At 44.8% G+C, this 21,894-nt stretch overlaps 1 protein-coding gene across 1 annotated transcript; it reads left to right on the top strand.

Annotated features, from left to right (window-relative positions):
- The first annotated feature begins 262 nt into the window (after positions 1-262).
- On the top strand, positions 263-21,256 carry LOC120931868 (transmembrane emp24 domain-containing protein 7). Its single transcript, XM_040343768.1, has 4 exons — positions 263-406; positions 5,674-5,882; positions 11,767-12,012; positions 20,797-21,256. Exons 2-4 carry the CDS (start codon positions 5,715-5,717, stop codon positions 21,031-21,033), a joined length of 651 nt encoding a protein of 216 aa, XP_040199702.1. The 5' UTR covers positions 263-406; positions 5,674-5,714; the 3' UTR covers positions 21,034-21,256.
- Positions 21,257-21,894: the final 638 nt, after the last annotated feature.

The raw sequence follows: 21,894 nt of genomic DNA, 5'->3' as shown, positions 1-21,894 counted from the left end.
GAGCCAAAAACAACTTCCACAGTGCATTTATGCCTACATCTAAGGGACAAAGGAGTGATTTGTATCTTGTGTAAGATCTATGTGGAACTGTATGATTGGAAGTGCTGACAGAACACACAGTGCCTCTCGTACACATCAATAAGGGAGGGGAGAAAGTGATGAGCAAGAAGAGCACCCTCCCCACTACGGAGGACACACTCATCTCTCTCATCCCTCCTCCTCTCCTCTACTCTCTCATTCCTCCTCCTCCTCCTCCTATCTGACAAACACGTATGCACTGAGCAAGAGCGCTTCCGGGTCAGCGTTTGCCGGTTTCCGTTTCCAAGACTCCATCGCCCCAGTCACTCTCCTCCTCTGCCACGCTTACAGGACGTTCCCTGACTGAGTATATCCGGGACTGTACCGGGTGAGTGACACCGGGGGGGCTGAGCTGTCACCGGCTTCTACTGCAGGTGTATAGGGGGGTCCTAGCATAGTGCAGGGCCAGGACACAGGGCTGTAAATGGGGAGGGGTACATACAGGATTAAAATGGGGGAAGATGCTGGTCACTCAGTGCCATGTTTGGTGTGGGTGCTGTACACTGATGATGGCATTGGGTCATTGTCACTCAATGTCACCACCTCATCTTAATTTGGCAACCTATTGTAGCTCTGATCAGCCATTTTATTTAGTCTCCTCCACTTTCTCTTTGTTCTGCTCCCATTCATTGATCCTGTGTTGTGTCATGGATACAGGTTGATGTGACTCGTTCTAGAAGATCATCTGCTGCATACTGCCTTTCATTCTCTTTATTATGATTTTGTATAGTAAGGTGTGTTTTTTGTTTTATAAGTAGGGGACCCATGTAACATAAATATTATTGGTTTGGGAATTTGCACCTTTTAGGCCCCCAGCACACAGGGCCATTCAGGAAAATTGCGCCGGGAAAGGGGACAGGCGGGTTGCGCCCGGGAAGGGGACAGGCGGGTTGCGCCTGGGAAGGGGACAGGCGGGTTGCGCCCGGGAAGGGGGCAGGAGGGTTGCGCCCGGGAAAGGGGAGAGGCGGGTTGCGCCCGGGAAAGGGGAGAGGCGGGTTGCGCCCGGGAAAGGGGAGAGGCGGGTTGCGCCCGGGAAAGGGGAGAGGCGGGTTGCGCCCGGGAAAGGGGAGAGGCGCATAGTCCAGCCCTGCTGCAGGCACCTGTCAGAGTCTATGGCAGAATGCTGTGCTGAGTGGTACTTGTGTTGTGGGTAGGGATGAGCGCCGGCTTGTTCGCACAGTCCACGTGCAGAGCCCGCCAGGAAGTCGGCGCTGCGCTAATCACAGGCAGGGAGACATTTCCCGATCTCTGCAGCCGCGCATCGGGACAATGTCTCCCTGCCTGTGATTAGTGCAGCACCGTGCCGACTTCCTGGCGGGCTCTGCACGTGGACTGTGCGAACACGCCGGAGCTCATTCCTTGTGGGCTATGCTTGTCCCGGAACAGATATGGTGGTATAATGTCCAGCCGCAGTCTGCCATAGACTTTAATAGGCTGCCTGCAACTGGGCTGGACAATGCACCTGTCCCTCCTGCACTGCAGCGGAATGGCCCTGTGTGCAAATGGTCTTATTTGGAAGGATTCGGGTCTTATTCACACAGATGCTGAAGCCTGTAGACCATGAAGAGGCCAATTTGTTTGTGGCGGAAGTCACCAGGTGCTGCATGCAGACAGTCCATGTTGGGCGAGGGTCACATCTCTGCGTTATGTGCATTTGCGTAGGCACAGCAGTCCATTCATTTGAATTGGCTGCTGTACCTGCGGTTAAAGGGTACCCACACAAAACCACGTGGTGCTATGGCACAATGTGGTTTGTGTACCAGAAAAGGCACTGCATTTTCTGATATGTGGGTGAGGCATACCTGCTCGTCTGTTTAAAAGGGGCGCATTTTGGCCACAGGTGCGCGAACGCATGCAATTTTCATGTCTTCTTGTAGATGGAGAGATAGAGATATCTATCTAGGCTAACTAAATGGGGATGCAGCGGCTGCACAGACAGTTGCTCATCCTAATTTGACAGACACGCGACGGGGGAGTGGCCCCCTATACACACTGCCTATGTTCGGCCTCATTTACACGGGCAAATGTAATCAGATGAGGTTAATGCATTTGGAAAGCTTTTCTAAATGTATATATGTGCGTCTAAAGATTCTCAATAGCACCATTCATACATCGCTATTATGTGGATTCCGCTGCAGTCAGTTTGATTGTATGTAGGAAAAACGGAAGTCTGGTATGTTCAGTTAAAACTTCCCAAAGCATGCAAATGCACAATTCTCCAAAGCCTTTTTTCTGCCTTTACAGTGCAAAAACATGAATGTGTCTGAGGCTGTAAAACATTTGGAGTGCAGTGAAAATAATAAGACGTTATATGCGTCTAAGGGCACAATACCATTTCCTCTCTAGGGGCTCATTTACACCACAAAGATTCATTCTTAAAGCAGAGTTGCACTCAAAGATGGAACTTCCGCTTTAAGCGACGGTGACCCCCTGACATGCCACATTTGGCAGGTAATTTTTTGGGGCGGATACCCTCCCGGGCTCTGAGGTGCTGGAAGAAAGTTCACCTCTCTCCCTACAATCTTCTGGGACACATCACAGGTCCCAGAAGATCGCCCAGCCATTCGCAGCACGGCTTGCCTATGCGCAGTGCATACCCGGCTGTGAAGCCACAGCCGGGTGCCCACAGTAAAAATGCTGTATGCCCGCATCGCTGGACCATGGGACAGGTGAATGTCTGAATATTAAAAGTCAGCAGCCACACTTTTTGTAGCTGCTGATTTTATTTATTTTTTTCGGCGGAACTCCGCTTTAAGCTTATTACACTCCGATTATCCAATCTCTTTTAGATCTACCAGCAACCACGTGGTAGAAGGCCTGCCTGATTGGCTAGATTTAGGTATGTCCTCATTCTACATAGTTTTGGTAAATGAAAAGTTGATTGTATGGTCCAATCATAATGTGTATATGGTGACCATCATTGTGAAAATTGTGCAGGCACGTTTCTTTGAATACGAGACAAATGGACAGCTTGATAAAAAAATAAATGGGCTATCTTAGCATAACATGCCACCACACACACAAATACATGCTTTCCAGAATGCAGTTGGCTTCATAGGCCCTAATACAGAAGGATTTGGTGATCTGAATTGACATGGTGTGACAATGACATTTATCTTTTTTTTTAGACCAGGGCTATAATAGGCATAACCTTTCATTCAGTAAAATTCAAACAATACCATTGGTCTGTAGAATCTCCTTCAGGGCCCATTAACACCACATACTTTGGGTTATGCTGGGCAGCCTTGCCCAATGCATAGACAAGGTAGTGGATACCACTGTTCCCTGTCTTGCCCTTAAAGAAAGTATGGAAAGCAGTCCTTCTGGGCACAGTCATTACTGCTAGCGGCTATAATAGCCGCTAGCAATAATGGTTTGTGAAACCCGACAGGCTGGTTGTACCCAATTTGATAAGTCGGTCAACTTGGGTACATTACAACCTGCCCATACATTGTTTAAATTGAGATTCAAACTGTCTATGACTGGCTTTAGATTTACTAAAAACGGCTTACCTGGCTGGATGTACAATCAATAGTGCAAAGGTTGATAAACTCAATCGATCTAGTTTTGGGATCATCCAATAGAAGATCATACAGATGTTTAATGTGTGTGTCCATCTGAAGACTGCAGTTGCTCATAGGTAGGTTTGTTAAAACAGTGCACCATCCTAGGAGTGTGACTAGTGATGTTTTTCTGCCAGCAGGCCCATAGTTTTCCTGTTGCATCTCTTGGAGTAGATGTATTTGACTTGATAGCGACTGCTGTGATGGAGACATTTGTGTGAACAATATTGAAGAGCATCAGTCACAGAGAAAAATATTTGTGAGAATCATCAGATGCTAGTTGCCATCCAATATCCTCAAGGCTGTAAGCCAATTCTAAACATTGTTGAAATCAAGTCAAACTAGCCTATCAGGTAAAACTGCCTTACAACTAATATTCGCCCATAGAGAGTTCATCTGCTAATGGTCAGGTCCTGTGATGGCCCTGGGCCACTAGAGTCCTGAGCTGATGGCAAATGGCCCTAGGTCACTAGAGTTCTGAGCTCACAAATGACACTCTATGGGGTTGATTTACTAAAACTGGAGAGTGCACCTGTGCATTGCAGCCAATCGGCTTCTAAATTCAACTTGTTCAGTTAGGCTTTGACCAAAAAGCCTGGAAGCTGATTGGTTTCTATGTACAGCGGCACCAGATTTTCCACTCTCCAGTTTTAGTAAATTAATTCCTCTGTGTGGATGTACATGATTCAGTAGAGCACATTCTCACTGTGATCATAGTGTACTGTACTGTAAAGCAGGGTGGCTTTTTAAAAAGCAACTGTCAGTTCTGTCCCACAGCAGCTCCTCTGACTCGCTGTTGACTCACCGACACTCCCATTCACTTTAATGGGACGGCTGGTGATGTGGCAGTGGCACAAGGTGAGGCATGTGGCGGCAGCAGGTAAGTGGATGCCCGCTAACGCAGGGGTCAACAAATCCCGGGCGCCAGGTCGCCATGGCGACTAGAAATAGGGTCCTGGCGACTTGGCTTGGAAGGGGGGGCAACAAAAAAAAATGTTTTTTTTTTTTTTGTGAGCTGGCACCATCTGGTGGTGAGCCGTTGGTATTACAAGTTAAGCATTACAAGTTAAACAGCAATTCTAATGTAATTTTTCACTATTTTCACTGCCATCTTCTTCCCTCTAATTAGAACCCCCAAACATTATATATATATATTTTTTTATCCTAACACCCTAGAGAATAAAATGGCGATCGTTGCAATACTTTCTGTTATGCCGTATTTGCGCAGCGGTCTTGCAAGCACACTTTTTTGGGGAAAAAATTACACTTTTTTTAATTAAATAAGACAACAGTAAAATTATCCCCATTTTTTTTAATATTATGAAAGATAATGTTACGCCGAGTAAATTGATACCCAACAATTCAAAATTGCGTCCGCTCGTGGAATGGCGTAAAATTTTTACCCTTTAAAATCTCCATAGGCGACGTTTAAAAAACTCTACAGGTTGCATGTTTTGAGTTAGAGGAGGTCTAGGGCTAGAATTATTGCTCTCGCTCTACCAATCGCGGCGATACCTTACATGTGTGGTTTGAACACTGTTTACATGTGCGGTCGCTGCTCACGTATGTGTTCGCTTCTGCACGCAAGCTCGTCGCGACGGGGCGCGTTTTCTGGCTCCTAACTTTTTTAGCTGGCTCCTAGATTCCAAGCAAATTTGTCAACCCGGGCGCTGCCATGATGCATCTGACATGACAGGTGCTCTTTAAATGTAAGGACTAATTCTTGCTTGTAGTTAGGAAACCATTTTGTTTGGAAATATTAAAGATTGTATTTAGAATAAGCTGTCAGGTTAATGAAACAGCGATATCAGGACCATTTTAGTCATACAGTTTGTAGTGTACATAGATTTGCAAAACAAATCCGATTATTATTTATTTTTAAATCATTTATTTTTATCCACCCTGTTGTAAAGTGCTGTCAATTGGATTTGTTGGAGCTTACAGAGAAAGACATAACATTTTAGTATTTCTATCATAAATCATGCCAATAATTGAGAAACTGACTTACTGTCTTGTATTCTTTATTTTGCAGAAGGAGATTGTTGTTGTGGTAGTGGCCAGTAAAACCTGAAGATGCTGCGTTGTTTGTACAAATCCAGTTGGAGGTCTTTGCTGTCACTACTTCTGCTTGCTCTGGGATGTGCCACTGCATCAGAAATCACCTTTGAACTGCCTGATAATGCCAAGCAGTGCTTCTATGAAGATATTACTCAGGGAACCAAGTGTACACTAGAATTTCAGGTATGAAGACTTCCAAATTCTCTTTTTTTTTTTTTTTTACCAGTTATGATTAAAAAACAAATTTAAAAGCCATCTCCCAGTCTTTTTGGAACATGTTCCGCCGTATTTAGCATTTAACATGTTCCAGCTCCTGCCGCCAGTGAACCCAGCTGCAATGGGAAAGCATGAGAAGCTCAGACTCAGCAAGGAATGAGACCATCCAGAAAGTGTTGCTGCTATGTTTGCTTCAGAATTTTATAGCTGAGCGATGCTTCACCTGAATTTTCAATAGATGATGAAACATGCTCTCTTTTCCATTTAGTAGGCCGAAGAACAATGAATATAAAAAGTCTACACACCCCTGTTAAAATGTCAGGTTTCTGTGATGTAAAAAAAATGAGACAAAGATAAATTGTTTCGGAACTTTTTCCACCTTTAATGTGACCTATAAGCTGTACTACTCAATTGAAAAACTCTGAAATCCTTTAGGGGGTAAGTAATAATAATGTGTGCACACTCTTATAACTGGGCATGAAGCTGTGTTCAGAATTAAACAATCACATTCAAACTTGTGTTAAATAGGAGTCAGTACACACCTGATATCGTTTAAAATGCCTCTGATTAACACCAAATAAAGTTTAGCTGTTCTAGTAGGTCTTTCCTGACATTTTCTTAGTCGCATCCTACAGAAAAAGCCATGGTCTGCAGAGAACTTCCAAAGCATCAGAGGGATCTCATTGTAAAAGGTATCAGTCAGGAGAAGGGTACAAAAGAATTTCTAAGGCATTAGATATACCATGGAACACGTTGAAGATAGTCATGGTTAAGTGGAGAAAATATGGCACAACAGTGTCATTACCAAGAACTGGACATCCCTCCAAAATTGATGCAAAGAAAACTGGTCAGGGAGGCTGCCAAGAGGCCTACATCAACATTAAAGGAGCTGCAGGAATATCTGGCAAGTACTGGCTATTTTGTACATGTGACAACAATCTCCCGTATTTGTCATATGTCTATTCAATGGGGTAAAGTGGAAGGAAGGAAGCCTTTTATTATGGAGAAAAACATCCAAGCCCGGCTAAATTTTGCAAAAACACATCTGAAGTATTCCAAAAGCATGTGGGGAAATGTGTTATTGTTTGATGAAACCAAGGTTAACCACTTGCCATAAAACAGAATGACGGCGGCAAAGTGGTTGGGTTATCCTGACCGGACGTGATCAGGAAAACGCAGCCGGCTCTCTGGGTTGCGCAGCAAGGCGATCAGAGGTGATGTGCGTCAGTCTGACACACTGCAACGCTGATCGTGGTATGGAGCCTATGACAAAGGCTTCTTAACATGTGATGAGCTGTGGCCAATCACAGCTGATCATTGCGTGAACCAGGAAGTGCATTCCTCGGTTCAAGCTGACAGGGAGAGCCAATCGTTCTCTCCCTGTCCGAGGGGGGGGGAGGGTCTGTGCTGATAGTCAGCACATTGATTATCAGCACAGTCCCCATCAAAAGGTGCCCATCAGCTGCCAGCCTGTCCCCATAAATGCATGTCAGTGCCACTCGGTAATGCCTGTCAGTAGCTCCTCATCAGTGCGGCCCATCAGTTTTAGATCTTTTTTCGTTTATAGCGCAACGAGTAAAGACAGCAGAGGTGATCAAATACCACCAAAAGAAAGCTATATTTGTGGGAATAAAATGATAAAAAATGTTGTTTGGATACAGTGCTGCATGACCGCGCAGTTGTCATTCAAAGTGCAACAGCGAAAAAAGCTAAAAATTGTCCTGGGCAGGAAGGGGGGAAAGTGCCTGGTATTGAAGTGGTTAAACTTTTTGGCCATAAGTCCAAAAGATATGTTTGGTGTAAGAACAACACTGCACATAACCAAAATAACACCATACCCAAAGTGAAGCATGGTGGTGGCATCATCATGCTTTGGGGCTGTATTCCTTGAGCTGGAACAGGGGCCTTGGTCAAGGTAGAGGGAATTATGAACAGTTCCAAATACCAGTCAGTATTGGCACAATACCTTCAGGCTTCTGCTAGAAAGCTGAAAATGAAGAGGAACTTCATATTTCAGTATGACAACGACCCAAAGTTTACATCCAAATCAACAAATGAATGGCTTCACCAGAAAAAGAAGGTTTTGGAATGGCTCAGCCAGAGCCCAGACCTGAATCCAATTGAAAATCTGTGGGTTGATATGAAGGGGGCTGTGAACAGGAGTTGTCCTCATAATCTGACAGATTAGTAGTGTTTTTGCAAAGACGAGGACAAATATTGCAAAGTCAAGATGTGCCATGCTGATGGACTCATACCCAAAAAGACTGAGTGCTGTTATAAAATCAAAAGGTGCTTCAACAAAATATTAGTTTAAGGGGGTGCACAATTATGCAACCATATTATTTTTTTTTTTTTTACTTCCCTCCACCTAAATGATTTCAGTTTGTTGTTCAACTGAGTTGTACAGTTCATAGGTCATACAAATTTATTTTTTACATCACAAAACCCTGACATTTTAACAGGGGTCCCTTTAGTTCTGGTCAAATGACATATAACCTGTGACATTTAGTTCCCTGGTAATGGTATATACAGTGCATAGATCATTATATCTGTCTGTTTCACATTTAACCTTTATAGTACACAGCACCTAGTGTGAGCCCAGTCCATAATAGCCACATCTTCTGCCTGTTGGCTGGCTATAGGAAGAATTGACATTATGCTGCCTCTGGGGCCAATATGGGTGAACATTAAGCTTCACTATGAATAACCTTGGCCCAAGGTTTCATACATATAACTGGATTTTCCCAACCTACTTCAGGGAAAGGAAATAAGCATGAAGACGCATCATGTGGTGTCTGTCTACAGAGTGCACAGGATGCTATGTACTCTACACCAGTGTTTCTCAAATCCAGTCCTCAAGGCTCCCCAACAGGTCATGTTTTCAGGCTTTCCATTATTTTGCACAGGTGATTTGATCAGTTTCACTGCCTTAGTAATTACCACAGCCGTTTCATCTGAGGAAAATCCTAAAAACCTGACCTGTTGGGGCGCCTTGAGGACTGGAGTTTAGAAACGTTGCTCTACACATTTGTGAGAACATGACAAGTTCTTTACATCAGTTCTTTATACAATTAATATATATATATTTTTTTTATATATCATGTGGCAAGTTAGCTTGTGCCTGTCATTCTACAGTTGTTGGCATTGTATATTCTCCCAGGCTTTCTTTGGTTTTAGTTATGCATTGAGCCGTTTGTTTCATTCAGCGTGATAGAAGACACATGATTGTTCTTTGTATATGTCGTGTTATTCAGGGACAGGGATCACAACAAAACTACCACAGAATAAATATTATAACCAGTGTTGGAAAGCACACAATTACAGTAGTTTAAAAGAAAAAGCACATTTAGACCCCTTTTAAACGGTCGGGCAGCTCAGGTCCGCCTGTCAGTTTTTTCGGCGGACCTGAACGGCCGCTCCATACATCTCTATGGAGCGTCGGATGTCAGCAGTGACATGTCCGCTGACATCCGATCCGCTAAAATCAGACGGATGGCGATCCGTCGAGATCTGATGAAAACGGACATGCTGTCCGTTTTCGTCCTATCTCTCCATAGGAGACAGCGGCGCTGGACAAGCCCCTCCCCACTCAGTGAGCAGAGAGGGACCTGTCATCCGCCGGCTCAGCGGAGATCAACAGAGAGGTCTCCCGCTAAGCTGGCAGACCGCTGCAAGCAGATCTGTCCCTGTGTGGAAGGGGCCTTAGTTGTTTCGAAGGCCGTGGTGTAGAAAGCAGTGCCCTTCTATGAACAGTAATACCTGTTTGTTATTGATGTGAGTGTAATATAATTGTTTCCACCAAAGCTGGTTGTTATGTGATTGGACTGCTAGACCCAATATATTGTTGTTAGGTTGGCAACCTACTCTTTGACAAAAAATTGTCAAATAATCTTTGACAAAAAATTCACATTTATGACCTTTTCTGGTAGTTGTTAGGTGGAGATTTGAGTGGGTCGCTTTCTGCATTCTAGGTTATTCCACACACAGTGGCTTGTATTTATGGGCCGTTTCTGAATCTGCAGTTTTTCAGATTTTCTCTCTGTTTTAACACAGCAAATAGGACTATGTGATTGAAGGTATGACCCTTGCTTTTATTTGTTTTTGGCTGTTCGAATTGTGGCTTGCCTAGGAATATTTTGCATACATGGACCAATTATTAGTACATTAGGTCTAACAAATGTTGATTTATGTGATTTTTACAGCTCTGCTGATCTATTTGCCATTCAATCACCTGGCTTGCATGTTGGCATCATTTTGCTGAACACACACTCTACTTTGCTTCATTTGATGATCTCTCCTCGCACAGTAATTCTTTATATGGGTCTAAAGCCAACCTGTCAAACTGGTTATGGCAAACTATTACAAAGCTATTCTTTACTATTCATGTTTGCTAATGCCTGCACTCGTTTTTTTTTTTTGTTTTTTTTTTTGTTCCCAAAGAAGTACAGGTTTCTTTTCCAAACAGCATTTTATTTTTCTTTTATTTTCTTTGTTTTTCAATGATCACCATTATTTCATTTGTGATCAATATGCCAAAGTCTTTAATTACTGTTTTTATACAATGTGTCATGTTTTTATTGCTGGCTGTGTCTTTACTGAGGAGATTGACTGTAATGGGAAATCCGACATTTAATAATTGTCGGTGGGAGAAGGAGAAGCAGAGACATTTTTCAGTGGGAGCATTTTTTCTGGTCATAACTGTCCAAATTGTATTTCCCCTCGCTTTGGAGGGATTCCCACTTGCTTCCTGTGGTGCTTGTTGAATATCAAGTAAAGAGAAAGCCAGACAGTGCTTTACTGTGGCAGAGCTGTGTAAATCGCTGGACCGGATGAACAAACAAATCTTTTGTCGGGTAAAACCTCTTCCTTCTATGTATTTTATCTGTGTAATTATCTATTTGCCTGGAGCTCAGCTTGCAGTCACTGAGACAAACTTGGCTAAACTGATCAAGTTGAATATAGAAAATAATTTGTGCCATGCAGTGTTTGCATTTCAGCTATAAGGTGTGAGATTATCTTATCATACATTCCAGGACCAGCCTAGTTTGTCAACAACCGCTTAGTACTTTCCCAGTTTGGTAATCCACTTTGACATTTTTTTTTCTGTAGTGGACTGGTCAACTTCCGTTACTTCTTTTTGTTTTCCGCAGCAATATAATACCTTTTTTTTTTTTTTTTTTTTTATTAGGGTTATTGCTGTCACAAGGAATGTAAACATCCCTTGTGACCATAATAGGCAGTGACAGGTACTCTTGATGGAGGGATCGTGCGTCTATAAGACCCCACAACCCTCCTCTGCACTTGAAAGTATTAAAAACGTCAAGATTGACGTTTTTGAATACTTTATATATTTTTTTTAAACTGGGGCCTTTAAGATGCCAGTAATTTGGGAAATGATGCCATGACATTGCTTCCGGGTTACTAGATCCGAGACATGAATGAAGCATCGGCTTAGTTCGGGTCTTCGGCCAGCCGGCAGATGTGCTGGCTGGTTGCTCCAGCCTCCTGGTGGCACGGGAGAGCCCAGGCGATCGGCGAAAGGGGGGGGTATAATCGGTCGATCCCTACTTGCTATGGGAGCAAGCACAGAAGAGGAGCCAGCGGGAGTCTCCAGAAAAGGAGGTTGGTGGCTGCTTTGTGCAATACCATTGAACATCGCAGGTAAGTATAACATGTTTATTACTTTGAAAAAATTTTTTATTCCCAGAAGGGTTTCAAACCTATCTCGATTGCAAATATCATACACCTCATAGAATGCTCTATTTGCTCATTACCACAGACCCTTAACGTTGAGGACCTGTTGTGAACCCTTAGTGTCTTTCTGACTTTTTTTTTCTTAAATTTATATCAGGTGATTACAGGTGGTCATTATGATGTGGATTGCCGGCTAGAAGACCCTGATGGCATAGTGTTGTACAAGGAGATGAAGAAGCAGTACGACAGCTTCACCTTCACAGCCACCCGCAATGGCACATACAAGTTCTGTTTCAGCAATGAGTTTTCCACGTTCACCCACAAGACCGTCTACTTTGATTTCCAAGTTGGAGAAGATCCTCCACTGTTCCCCAGTGAGAACAGAGCAACTGCACTGACTCAGGTAGAGTATGAATGGCTTCTAAGAATAATATGCTGTTTAACCACTTAAGGACCGCCTTACGCCGATATACGTCGGCAGAATGGCATGGCTGGGCACAATCACGTACCTGTACGTGATTGTTAAATGCCCAGCCGTGGGGCGTGGCGCGGTCCGAAGCTCTGGCCGCGGACCCGATTGCCACCGAATGTCCCGCGATCGGTCACAGGAGCTGAAGAACGGGGAGAGGTGTGTGTGTGTGTGTAAACACACCTTCTCCGTTCTTCACAGTGGCGCTGTCATTGATCGTCTGTTCCCTGATATAGGGAAAGGTGATCAATGATGTCACACGTCCAGCCCTGCCCCCCTACAGTTAGAAACACATATGAGGTTGCACTTAACCCCTTCAGCGCCCCCTAGTGGTTAACTCCCAAACAGCAATTGCCATTTTCACAGTAAACAATGCATTTTTATAGCACTTTTTGCTGTGAAAATGACAATGGTCCCAAAAATGTGTCAAAATTGTCCGATGTGTCCACCATAATCTCGCAGTCACTAAAAAAATCGCTGATCGCATCATTAGTAGTAAAAAAAAAAAAAAAAAATTAATAGAAATGCAATAAAACTATCCCCTATTTTGTAAACGCTATAAATTAGGTAGAAGAATACGTATCGGCCTAAACTGAGGAAAAAATATATTTTTGGGGGATATTTATTATAGTAAAAAATATTGCATTTTTTTCAAAATTGTCGCTCTATTTTTGTTTATAGCGCAAAAAATAAAAACTGCAGAGGTGATCAAATACCACCAAAAGAAAGCTCTATTTGTGGGGGGAAAAAAGCGCCAATTTTGTTTGGGAGCCACGTCGCACAACCGCGCAATTGTCAGTTAAAGCGACGCAGTGTCGAATCGCAAAAAGGGGCCTGGTCCTTTACCTGCATATTGGTACGGGTCCTAAGTGGTTAAAAAAAAAGAGATTTTTAATACAGCTTACCTGTAAAATCTTTTTCTTGGAGTACATCACGGGACACAGAGCGGCATTCATTACTATATGGGTTATATGGAGTACCTTCAGGTGTAGACACTGGCAATCTCAAACAGGAAATGCCCCTCCCTATATAACCCCCTCCCATAGGAGGAGTACCTCAGTTTTGTAGCAAGCAGTATGCCTCCCAAAATGGTCCTCAAAAAAGAGGGGTGGGAGCTCTGTGTCCCGTGATGTACTCCAAGAAAAAGATTTTACAGGTAAGCTGTATTAAAAATCTCTTTTTCTTTATCGTACATCACGGGACACAGAGCGGCATTCATTACTATATGGGATGTCCCAAAGCAATGCTTACAATGAGGGGAGGGAGAACATCTCCAAGACAAAAGGATTTAATTTAGAGATATACTCAAATCATAATAAATCCAATTTAGTTGAGAAAAATAATTTTTAAATTTTAAATTTAACTCAAAAAAGAGGAGCCCCCGGAATCCGAGGGTCTCAAACTGCAGCCTGCAGCACTGCCTGCCCGAAGGCAGTATCAGTATTCCTTCTTACGTCCAACTTGTAGAATTTTGTAAACGTGTGGACAGAAGACCAGGTTGCCGCCTTGCAAACTTGAGCCATAGAGATCTGGTGGTGTGCTGCCCAGGAGGCGCCCATGGCTCTAGTAGAATGAGCCTTTAATGATACTGGAGGAGGCAACCCTTTCAAGCCATAGGCCTGAGTGATTAATTGCTTAATCCACCTAGAAATGGTGGACTTTGCAGCTGCCTGCCCCTTCTTGGGCCCATCCGGTAGAATGAACAGCACATCTGTCTTCCAGATCTTCTTTGTAGCTTTAAGATAGGCCTTCATGGCCCTGACAATATCCAAGGTATGCAGCAACCCTTCCTTTCTGGAAGTAGGTTTAGGGAAGAAGGATGGTAATACCAAATCCTGGTTCAAATGAAAACTGGATATGACCTTCGGTAGGAAGGAAGGATGAGGGCGGAGAACGACCCTGTCCTTATGAAAAACAAGATATGGTTCCTTACAGGATAAGGCCGCCAGCTCCGAAACTCTTCTTGCGGAAACTATGGCAACCAAAAATACTAACTTCCTTGTCAGTAGAACCAAAGGAATATCAGCCAACGGCTCAAACGGTTGTTTCTGTAAACTTGACAGAACAAGATTTAAATCCCACGGACAAAGCGGGGATTTAACTGGAGGTCTAATACGTAAGACCCCTTGAAGGAAGGTCTTAACCAGCGAGTGGGTGGCCAGCGGCCGCTGAAACCACACTGACAGAGCAGAAATCTGTCCTTTGATTGTGCTTAATGCCAATCCTTTATCCACTCCTAGCTGGAGAAAACTTAATACTCTATCGATGGTAAATTTGCGAGAAAGCCATCGCTTGGACTCACACCAGCCTACATAGGCCTTCCAGACCCTGTAATAAATCACCCTAGAGACCGGTTTCCTGGCTCTGATTAGGGTAGAGATTACTTTCTGAGACAGACCTCTACCCCTGAGAATCAGGGATTCAGCTTCCAGGCCGTCAAATTTAGATGCCGTAAGGCAGGGTGGAGGATCGGACCTTGCGATAGCAGGTCTGGCCGTAGAGGAAGAGTCCAAGGGTCTCCCACTACCATCCTTAAGATTAGTGAGTACCATGCCCTTCTGGGCCATGCTGGAGCTACCAGGATGACTGGTATGTGCTCCACCCGGATCCTGCGCAGCAGGCGGGGTAGTAACTGGAGCGGGGGAAACGCATAAAGAAGTTTGAACTGATGCCAAGGGCAAACCAACGCATCGGTTCCGCAGGCCATCGGATCCCTTGAGCGGGATATGAACCTGTCTAGTTTCTTGTTGAGTCTCGATGCCATGATATCCACGTCCGGCACTCCCCATCTTTGGCAGAGTGCTTGAAAGACTTGTGGATGCAGAGACCATTCCCCCGGCCATAGAGTCTGGCGGCTTAAGAAGTCCGCCTGAAAGTTGTCCACTCCTGGAATGAATATTGCCGATATGCAGGGCACATGAGCCTCTGCCCATAGGAGAATCAAGCTCACCTCTCTCTGAGCGGCTTGACTCCTGGTTCCCCCTTGGTGATTTATGTATGCCACGGCCGTGGCATTGTCTGATTGAATTCTCACCGGGAACCCCTGCAATTTTGACGTCCAAGCCCTGAGGGCTAGTCGAGCAGCTCTGAGCTCCAAGATGTTGATGGGCAACTGCTTCTCTGGCTTTGCCCAAGTACCTTGGCGAGTGCAACCATCCAAAATTGCTCCCCAGCCCGTCAGGCTGGCGTCTGTGGTCACTATCTTCCAAGCCACTGGGCTGAAAGACTTCCCTTTCAGTAGATTCTGAGGGTCTAACCACCAACACAGACTTTGTCGGACTCTTGATGAGAGCGGCAACGGGATATCCAAGGCCTGTGGCCTTCTGCTCCATGCTGACAGGATGGCTGCCTGTAGGATGCGAGTGTGGCTCTGGGCGTATGGTACCGCCTCGAATGTGGCCACCATCTTGCCTAGTAACCTCATACATAGGCGAATAGTCGGTTCTTTCTTGCTTAGAACCAGTAGGATTAATTCCTTGATGGCTTTTACCTTCCTCAGAGGTAGGAACACTCCTTGTTGTTCTGTGTCTAATCTCATGCCGAGATATTCCAACTGCCTTGTGGGCTGGAAAGCTGACTTTTCTCGATTTAGGACTCAGCCGAACCTCTCGAGGTATTGGACCGTGAGGGCCACTGCTCGCTCCAAGCCGGGAGACGAGTGGTCTATGACTAGGAGGTCGTCCAGGTATGCTAGGATCGTGACCCCTTGGATCCTTAGCTTGGCTAGGATCGGAGCTAGGACCTTCGTGAACACCCGGGGGGCCGTAGCCAACCCGAAGGGAAGCGCCACGAATTGGAAGTGACGCGAAGCCACCATGAAGCGTAGATATCTTTGATGTGGCTGATAAATTGGAACATGAAGGTAGGCATCCTTTATGTCTATGGACGCCATGAAGTCGTCCTTCTGGAGTGTGGCAGCTGCTGACCGCCCGGATTCCATCCGAAATGAGCGGATCTTTAGATATGCATTTACCATCTTTAGGTCCAAAATTGGCCTGACATCTCCATTGGGGATGATGAATAGGTTGGAGTAGAAACCCAGCCCCTGTTCCAGGCTGGCCGGAATCCGAGGCGGATCGTTTGGAATCCTCGACTCCTGGAAATGAGGAGGAGGAAACCTTAGGAAATCTAATTTGTAGCCTGTGGCCACGGAAGACCGTACCCACTCGTCGGGAATGCTGGCTTCCCAAATCTCTGAAAAGAGTCGCAGCCTTCCCCCCACCTTCGTGGGTGGGGGCGCCCCTTCATAAGGTTGGCTTGGGGGCTGGTTTTGCTGGTTTGCGAAACCACTGCCTTTTGCCTCTAACAGCCTGTCCTTGTGATTTGCTGTTGAAGCCGAAGTTTGCTTTTGCAGGAGGCCGTCGATACTGCTTGGCATTAGAGGGCCCCTGCCCAGGGGAATACTGTCGTTTAAACGCAGGCCCCTGAACCTTCTTCTTAGTTGGCAAGAGAGTACTCTTGCCGTTTGAAATGGTCTGAATGTATTTATCTAGGTCTTCTCCGAAGAGTCGTCCTCCATGGAAGGGGAACCCTACCAGGAGCTTCTTGCATGGGGGCTCAGCCTCCCAGCTTTTTAACCATAAGAGTCTTCTCATATGGATAAGGGATAACGATAAACGTGACGCTTGCTGGATAGAATCCTTGATTGCGTCTACCGTAAAACATATGGCCTTAGGGACATCCGAAAATTCTTCTGCCTGCTGGGCAGGAATAAGTTTAAGCATCTGCTTAAATTGATCCGATAATGCTTGAGCGACCCCAATCGCAGCCACAGCTGGCTGTACTACTGCCCCTGCAGTAGTGAAGGAGTTCTTAAGTAGTGCTTCCAAGCGCTTATCAACTGGATCCTTGAACACCTGTATGTTTTCTACAGGGCATGTTAACGATTTGTTAACACATGAGATGGCTGCGTCCACTGCAGGAGTAGCCCATCTTTTGGAAAATTTTTCTTCCATAGGATATAGGACAGAGAACTTCTTAGGTGGTAAGAAGATCTTATCTGGCTTGTTCCAATCTTGGAACAAAACTCCCTCTAATAGAGGATGGATCGGAAACACAGCATTGCTTTGAGGCGCCCTCAGTGAACCCAAAGCTGAAACCGTCGATACCTGGAGATCTGGTACTGGCAAGTTGAATGCCCTATGGACCAAGTCCGACAATCCTTGAATCCACCAGCTCTCCCTCAGGGAGACTGCCCCAGACTCCTCTGTATCCGGATCTTCGATCCCTGAACCTACTTGGTCCTTGTCCAAGAGGTCGTCCAATTCCCCTGAGGAAAGGACCTCCTCTTCTGAGGGTCCGCGCTCGGGCGACGGAGATCTATTCCGCTTACTGCCCCGCATAGCTGCGGCTATCATTTTACCCATGCTTTTCTGCATCTCTTTTAAAGAGGTGAGTAATACCTCCTCCGTGACCATCTTAGGGTTGGACTGACCCGCGTCAGCTCCAGCCCCAGATCCCGATGGCCCCAAGGCTCCCTGTGGGGAAAGCAGCGGCATAGCATTGTCCGAGACCTCAGACTCTCTGGGGGAATCCCCACCTCTTGTACCCTTGTTTTTTGATGCCATGGTACAATACCGAGGTACACCTGCTACTTATTGGTACCTGGGACTTATAAATAGTTAAATGCCCAAACACCTGTTTGGGGGATAAAAAATGCTTCCTCTCCCCTAGATGACACTTCTCTTTTTTTTTTTTTTTTTTTTTCAAAAAAAAAACTTTTTTTTTTTTTTTTTTCAAATCTAGGAAAGAAAAAACATTCTGTCCCCCTGAGTAGTATTGCAAGAAAAACTATGAGATGGAAAAGAAACAGCCTATTCCTAGGCTTGAAAACAGTCTTTCTGAAGACTGCAATATTCTTTCTGGCCACTGTGTGTCCTCGGCGCCCCGTGCTTGCCGTTCTGGTCTTTCCTCCTCAGTTCCAAAGTATTGAATGAGCTATATGGAACAAACAAGGAAGGGCCGCCCCTTCCTTAAGCCACTGACCCGCCCTTCCCCCCCAGCAATCTCAAACAGGAAATGCCCCTCCCGACAGGGGGGGGGGTGGGGTTGGGAGGAAGGGACCTCTCTGCTCCAGCAAACTGCAGCCATGAGGAGGTCAGCGTTTTGCCTGCTTTGCAGGCCGTGAGGAGGAAGACTGAATGGAGCATCGCCTGGAGGCTTGCAGGTAAGCACAGCTCTCTGACACACACATATATTTTTATATAACACAGGCCCCACTCAATGCTTTTCCAACACTACAAGGGAGGTCACATCTTATGGGGAATAATACATATAGAGCCATCCTATCTTTATGATATGTGACTAGTTTGCCAGATGCAGTGCATAACTTTAGGCATGTCCCCTGTGACCCCCCAGAAAAAACCTGCTAAGAACCAAGTTCCGCAAGTTTTCCCCTCACTTACCTGCTCCATGCCGCAGGACTTTGCCAAGCAAGAGGCCCAATCTTCCCCCATCTCGGTGGGGATGTCTAGACCTTCAGGCCCTGGGTTCCTATGAAGGATCCACTGTCCTGGGCCCATATAGCACTCTGGCAACAGAAACATTAGGCACCCAAAGGTTTCTAAGTTCTGGGCCCAGGGTCCAGCTCTCTAAAAAGAAAAGCATTATGGGCTATACCCCAAGGGTTTGGGGTCCGGTTACTGACCACTTTAGCGCTGAGGCTTTTTTGGACAGAACCGGTTAGCTCACCTAATCCCAAGGATGTGGAGGCAAGCTAAACCATGACTAACACCTAAGACACTGGCGGAAAAACTGAGGTACTCCTCCTATGGGAGGGGGTTATATAGGGAGGGGCATTTCCTGTTTGAGATTGCCAGTGTCTACACCTGAAGGTACTCCATATAACCCATATAGTAATGAATGCCGCTCTGTGTCCCGTGATGTACGATAAAGAAAAGGGAAAATGTTTAAAGCATCAGCTTACATAAAAAATATAAAAACATCAGCACAAGGGACAATGCTTATCTTCAGTGAGATTAGTCCCTTGTGCTACTGTGCCCTACTTTCAATCTCCTTCCTCCAATGTCCCCCCCGGCTGTCGTAATTCTCCGGTGCAGCGAGGGTTAATATAACTGTGGGAGCTGTGTTGGGCACTAAACAAGAGTGCCTGTCAATGTCTGCCCAGTTGCACCATTCATAGAAGCTGTTAGTACAGCAGCTTCTATGATTGGAGCAGCTGGGCAGAAAGGTAGGTATAGTCGGGCACTCTTGATGAGTGCCTGTTGCCCCCGTTGCACTGGAGGATTGCAGGGGCATCAGAGGAGGAAGATTTTGGCAAAAGGACAGGAACACATCTCACTGAAGCATTGGTCCCATGTGCTGATTTTTTTTCCCTAGGTAAACTAAAGCTTTATTATAATTTTTATTTTATTTTTTGTGGGAACAAAATCTGTACATGTGTAGTGTCAAATATTTGTTCATGTCAGAAATACAAACAACATTATTGGGGTATTCAGCTTTTTGATCAGTGTTTTTTTTTTGCTTTTGTTATAAGGCATCTGTTATGGCAAAGACGTCTGTCTTTTTTCTGATCTGTAAATTGACAGTGGCAGGGATGTGTCATATTGTTAGGCCAGTTATAGACCTACAAGGGTCCTCAGGCTTTGACTGTTCTCACAGACAGTAGCCTGTCAGGTCTTTTCAAAGAGGAGAAATCACTATGCGAGTCCATTTTGAATTGGGATTCTAGTGAATAAGCTAGTTATGAGCTACCCTGTTTGCCAAGTGCTGGCAGACTAATCTTTTGTTGGCCATGCGGGGATGGTTAACAAATTTTTATTTTCCATACTCCTGTAGGGTCAAAAGACAGGAAACCTTAAAGGGTATCTAAACACAAGAACAACATTTAGTATAATGCAGCTTGCCACCCTAGATGTGGTGGCTACTTTAGTTTTGTGTGTTTTTTTTTATTTTTTTGCTTCAACTGTTTTATATTATGAGTGGTCTCAAACATTTTTGCTGAATACTGAGGAACAAGGGTGTTTAACCCTTTTGACCTTCCTGAACCACTATGGAAGAGAAGAAATTGTCTTGGGCCGCACATAAAATACACTAACAATAAGTATTGCTGATGAGTAGTTCCTCTTAGCAGGTAGGAGCGGCCACTGGGCTTATTTACTATGACAGGTCGCTGGCGACCACACCTATTCGTGGCACTCTATATAACCACTGATTACCTGTGGTGATCGCTGCTGAATCCAAACAAAGTGCGTCCACAAGTGATCACCGCAGGCAATCGCTTGTCATTATCGTGAAAAGGGCCAGCAGCTGCACCTTCCCGCTGAGATCCGCAGGAGGAACGGTCGCTACAATTCGCACCAACGCTAATTGATAATGTGAGTGTAGCCTATGTATTTGCTATGGGGGGGCTTTGAGGGGGTGCAATTAAAATCTGGTGGTGCACAGCCCACTCCAGCACCCCCCTAGATCCAGCCCTGTAGCATTTATTTACCTGCTGCCCAGTGCTATTGCAAACACAGTGACCCCGGCATCCCTTTAGGCGTGCATTTGCTTGGCTTGTAAATCTAGGCTGCTATGTTTGCATGACATCCCTGGTGTCCCTACAGACAGGCACGGGCCACATGCTAAACTCTTTGGGGATTCAATTGGACACCCTTGCTGTATAACCTTGCTTTATTGTGTGTTTCTTTTTTTTACTTGTATTTTGTACTTTGAGCTCATTCTAAGATTCTTCATATTTATACTTCTTTCCTACAGATGGAATCTGCATGCGTATCAATCCATGAAGCCCTGAAGTCGGTCATTGACTACCAAACACACTTCCGTTTAAGGGAGGCACAAGGACGCAGCCGAGCAGAAGATCTTAACACAAGAGTAGCTTATTGGTCTGTAGGAGAGGCTATCATTCTTCTAGTTGTAAGCATTGGACAGGTATTCCTGCTCAAAAGTTTCTTCTCGGATAAAAGAACCACCACAACCCGCGTTGGATCATAACCTGTGTTTCCCAGGATGCTTGATGATTTTCATGACACACTGTTTGCCCAAATGCAAATTTTGTTTATTTTTCCCTATTACCTGTAGGTAAAAAAACTGTATATATTGGTAAAGCTATGTTTTACTTTTTAAACTCCAGTTAGAAAACAAAAAACAAAAAATGTGTACAATAAATGTATCTGGAGTTTTGGGGATGAAATGGTTTGTTTTAAAAAAAAAAAATGGGGGATTTTGGATTGTCGGGATAATTTGGATATGATGTCAGCCATTTGCTGGTAACGGATTTCCTTCTGAAAGATGATTTTGTTCCCTATACTTTAAATTTGAAAAGTCTTTCAATAGTACCACTAGCACTCTTTACACAGGATGCTCTGGAATTATAGAAAGAGTATAATGCCGAAAGCCAGTCAGTGCTGCCTGGATAACCATACATTCGCAGTTACAATTCGTAGTTACAAATTTAAGTTTTGTTGGTCGTGGTATGGGAGCAAAGATTACACACACTTTTGGATCTGTATACAGTCCCTGTGGACTTCAGTAATTGCTGCACTATGAAAAGTGTGTTCTGAAATAAAAGTAGTAATAACTGTATTTTATTTTTTACCATGTATTTGACCTTTACAAAAATATGGCATTCAGCTTGCACTTTTAGTAGACCGAGTTCTTTAATTATTCTAATCTCGGTTGAAAGAAAATTATTTTTAATGGCTTTCAATTGAAGTGGTTGAGCCCAGTGTGCTGTATAATGCCCTGCCCTATAGTAGTCTCATGTGCTTTCATTTTAAAATACGGGGTACACTGTCATGCAGATCTTTCTGCCTGGATGTCTAGTAGGCTTCCACTGGTTAACATAGGCAGTGG

The sequence above is a fragment of the Rana temporaria genome, chromosome 1, assembly GCF_905171775.1.
Source record: "Rana temporaria chromosome 1, aRanTem1.1, whole genome shotgun sequence".
NCBI classification, from domain to species: Eukaryota; Metazoa; Chordata; class Amphibia; order Anura; family Ranidae; genus Rana; species Rana temporaria.
Note: the sequence above shows the minus strand (reverse complement) of the source record. Positions and strands in the feature narration are given on the sequence as shown.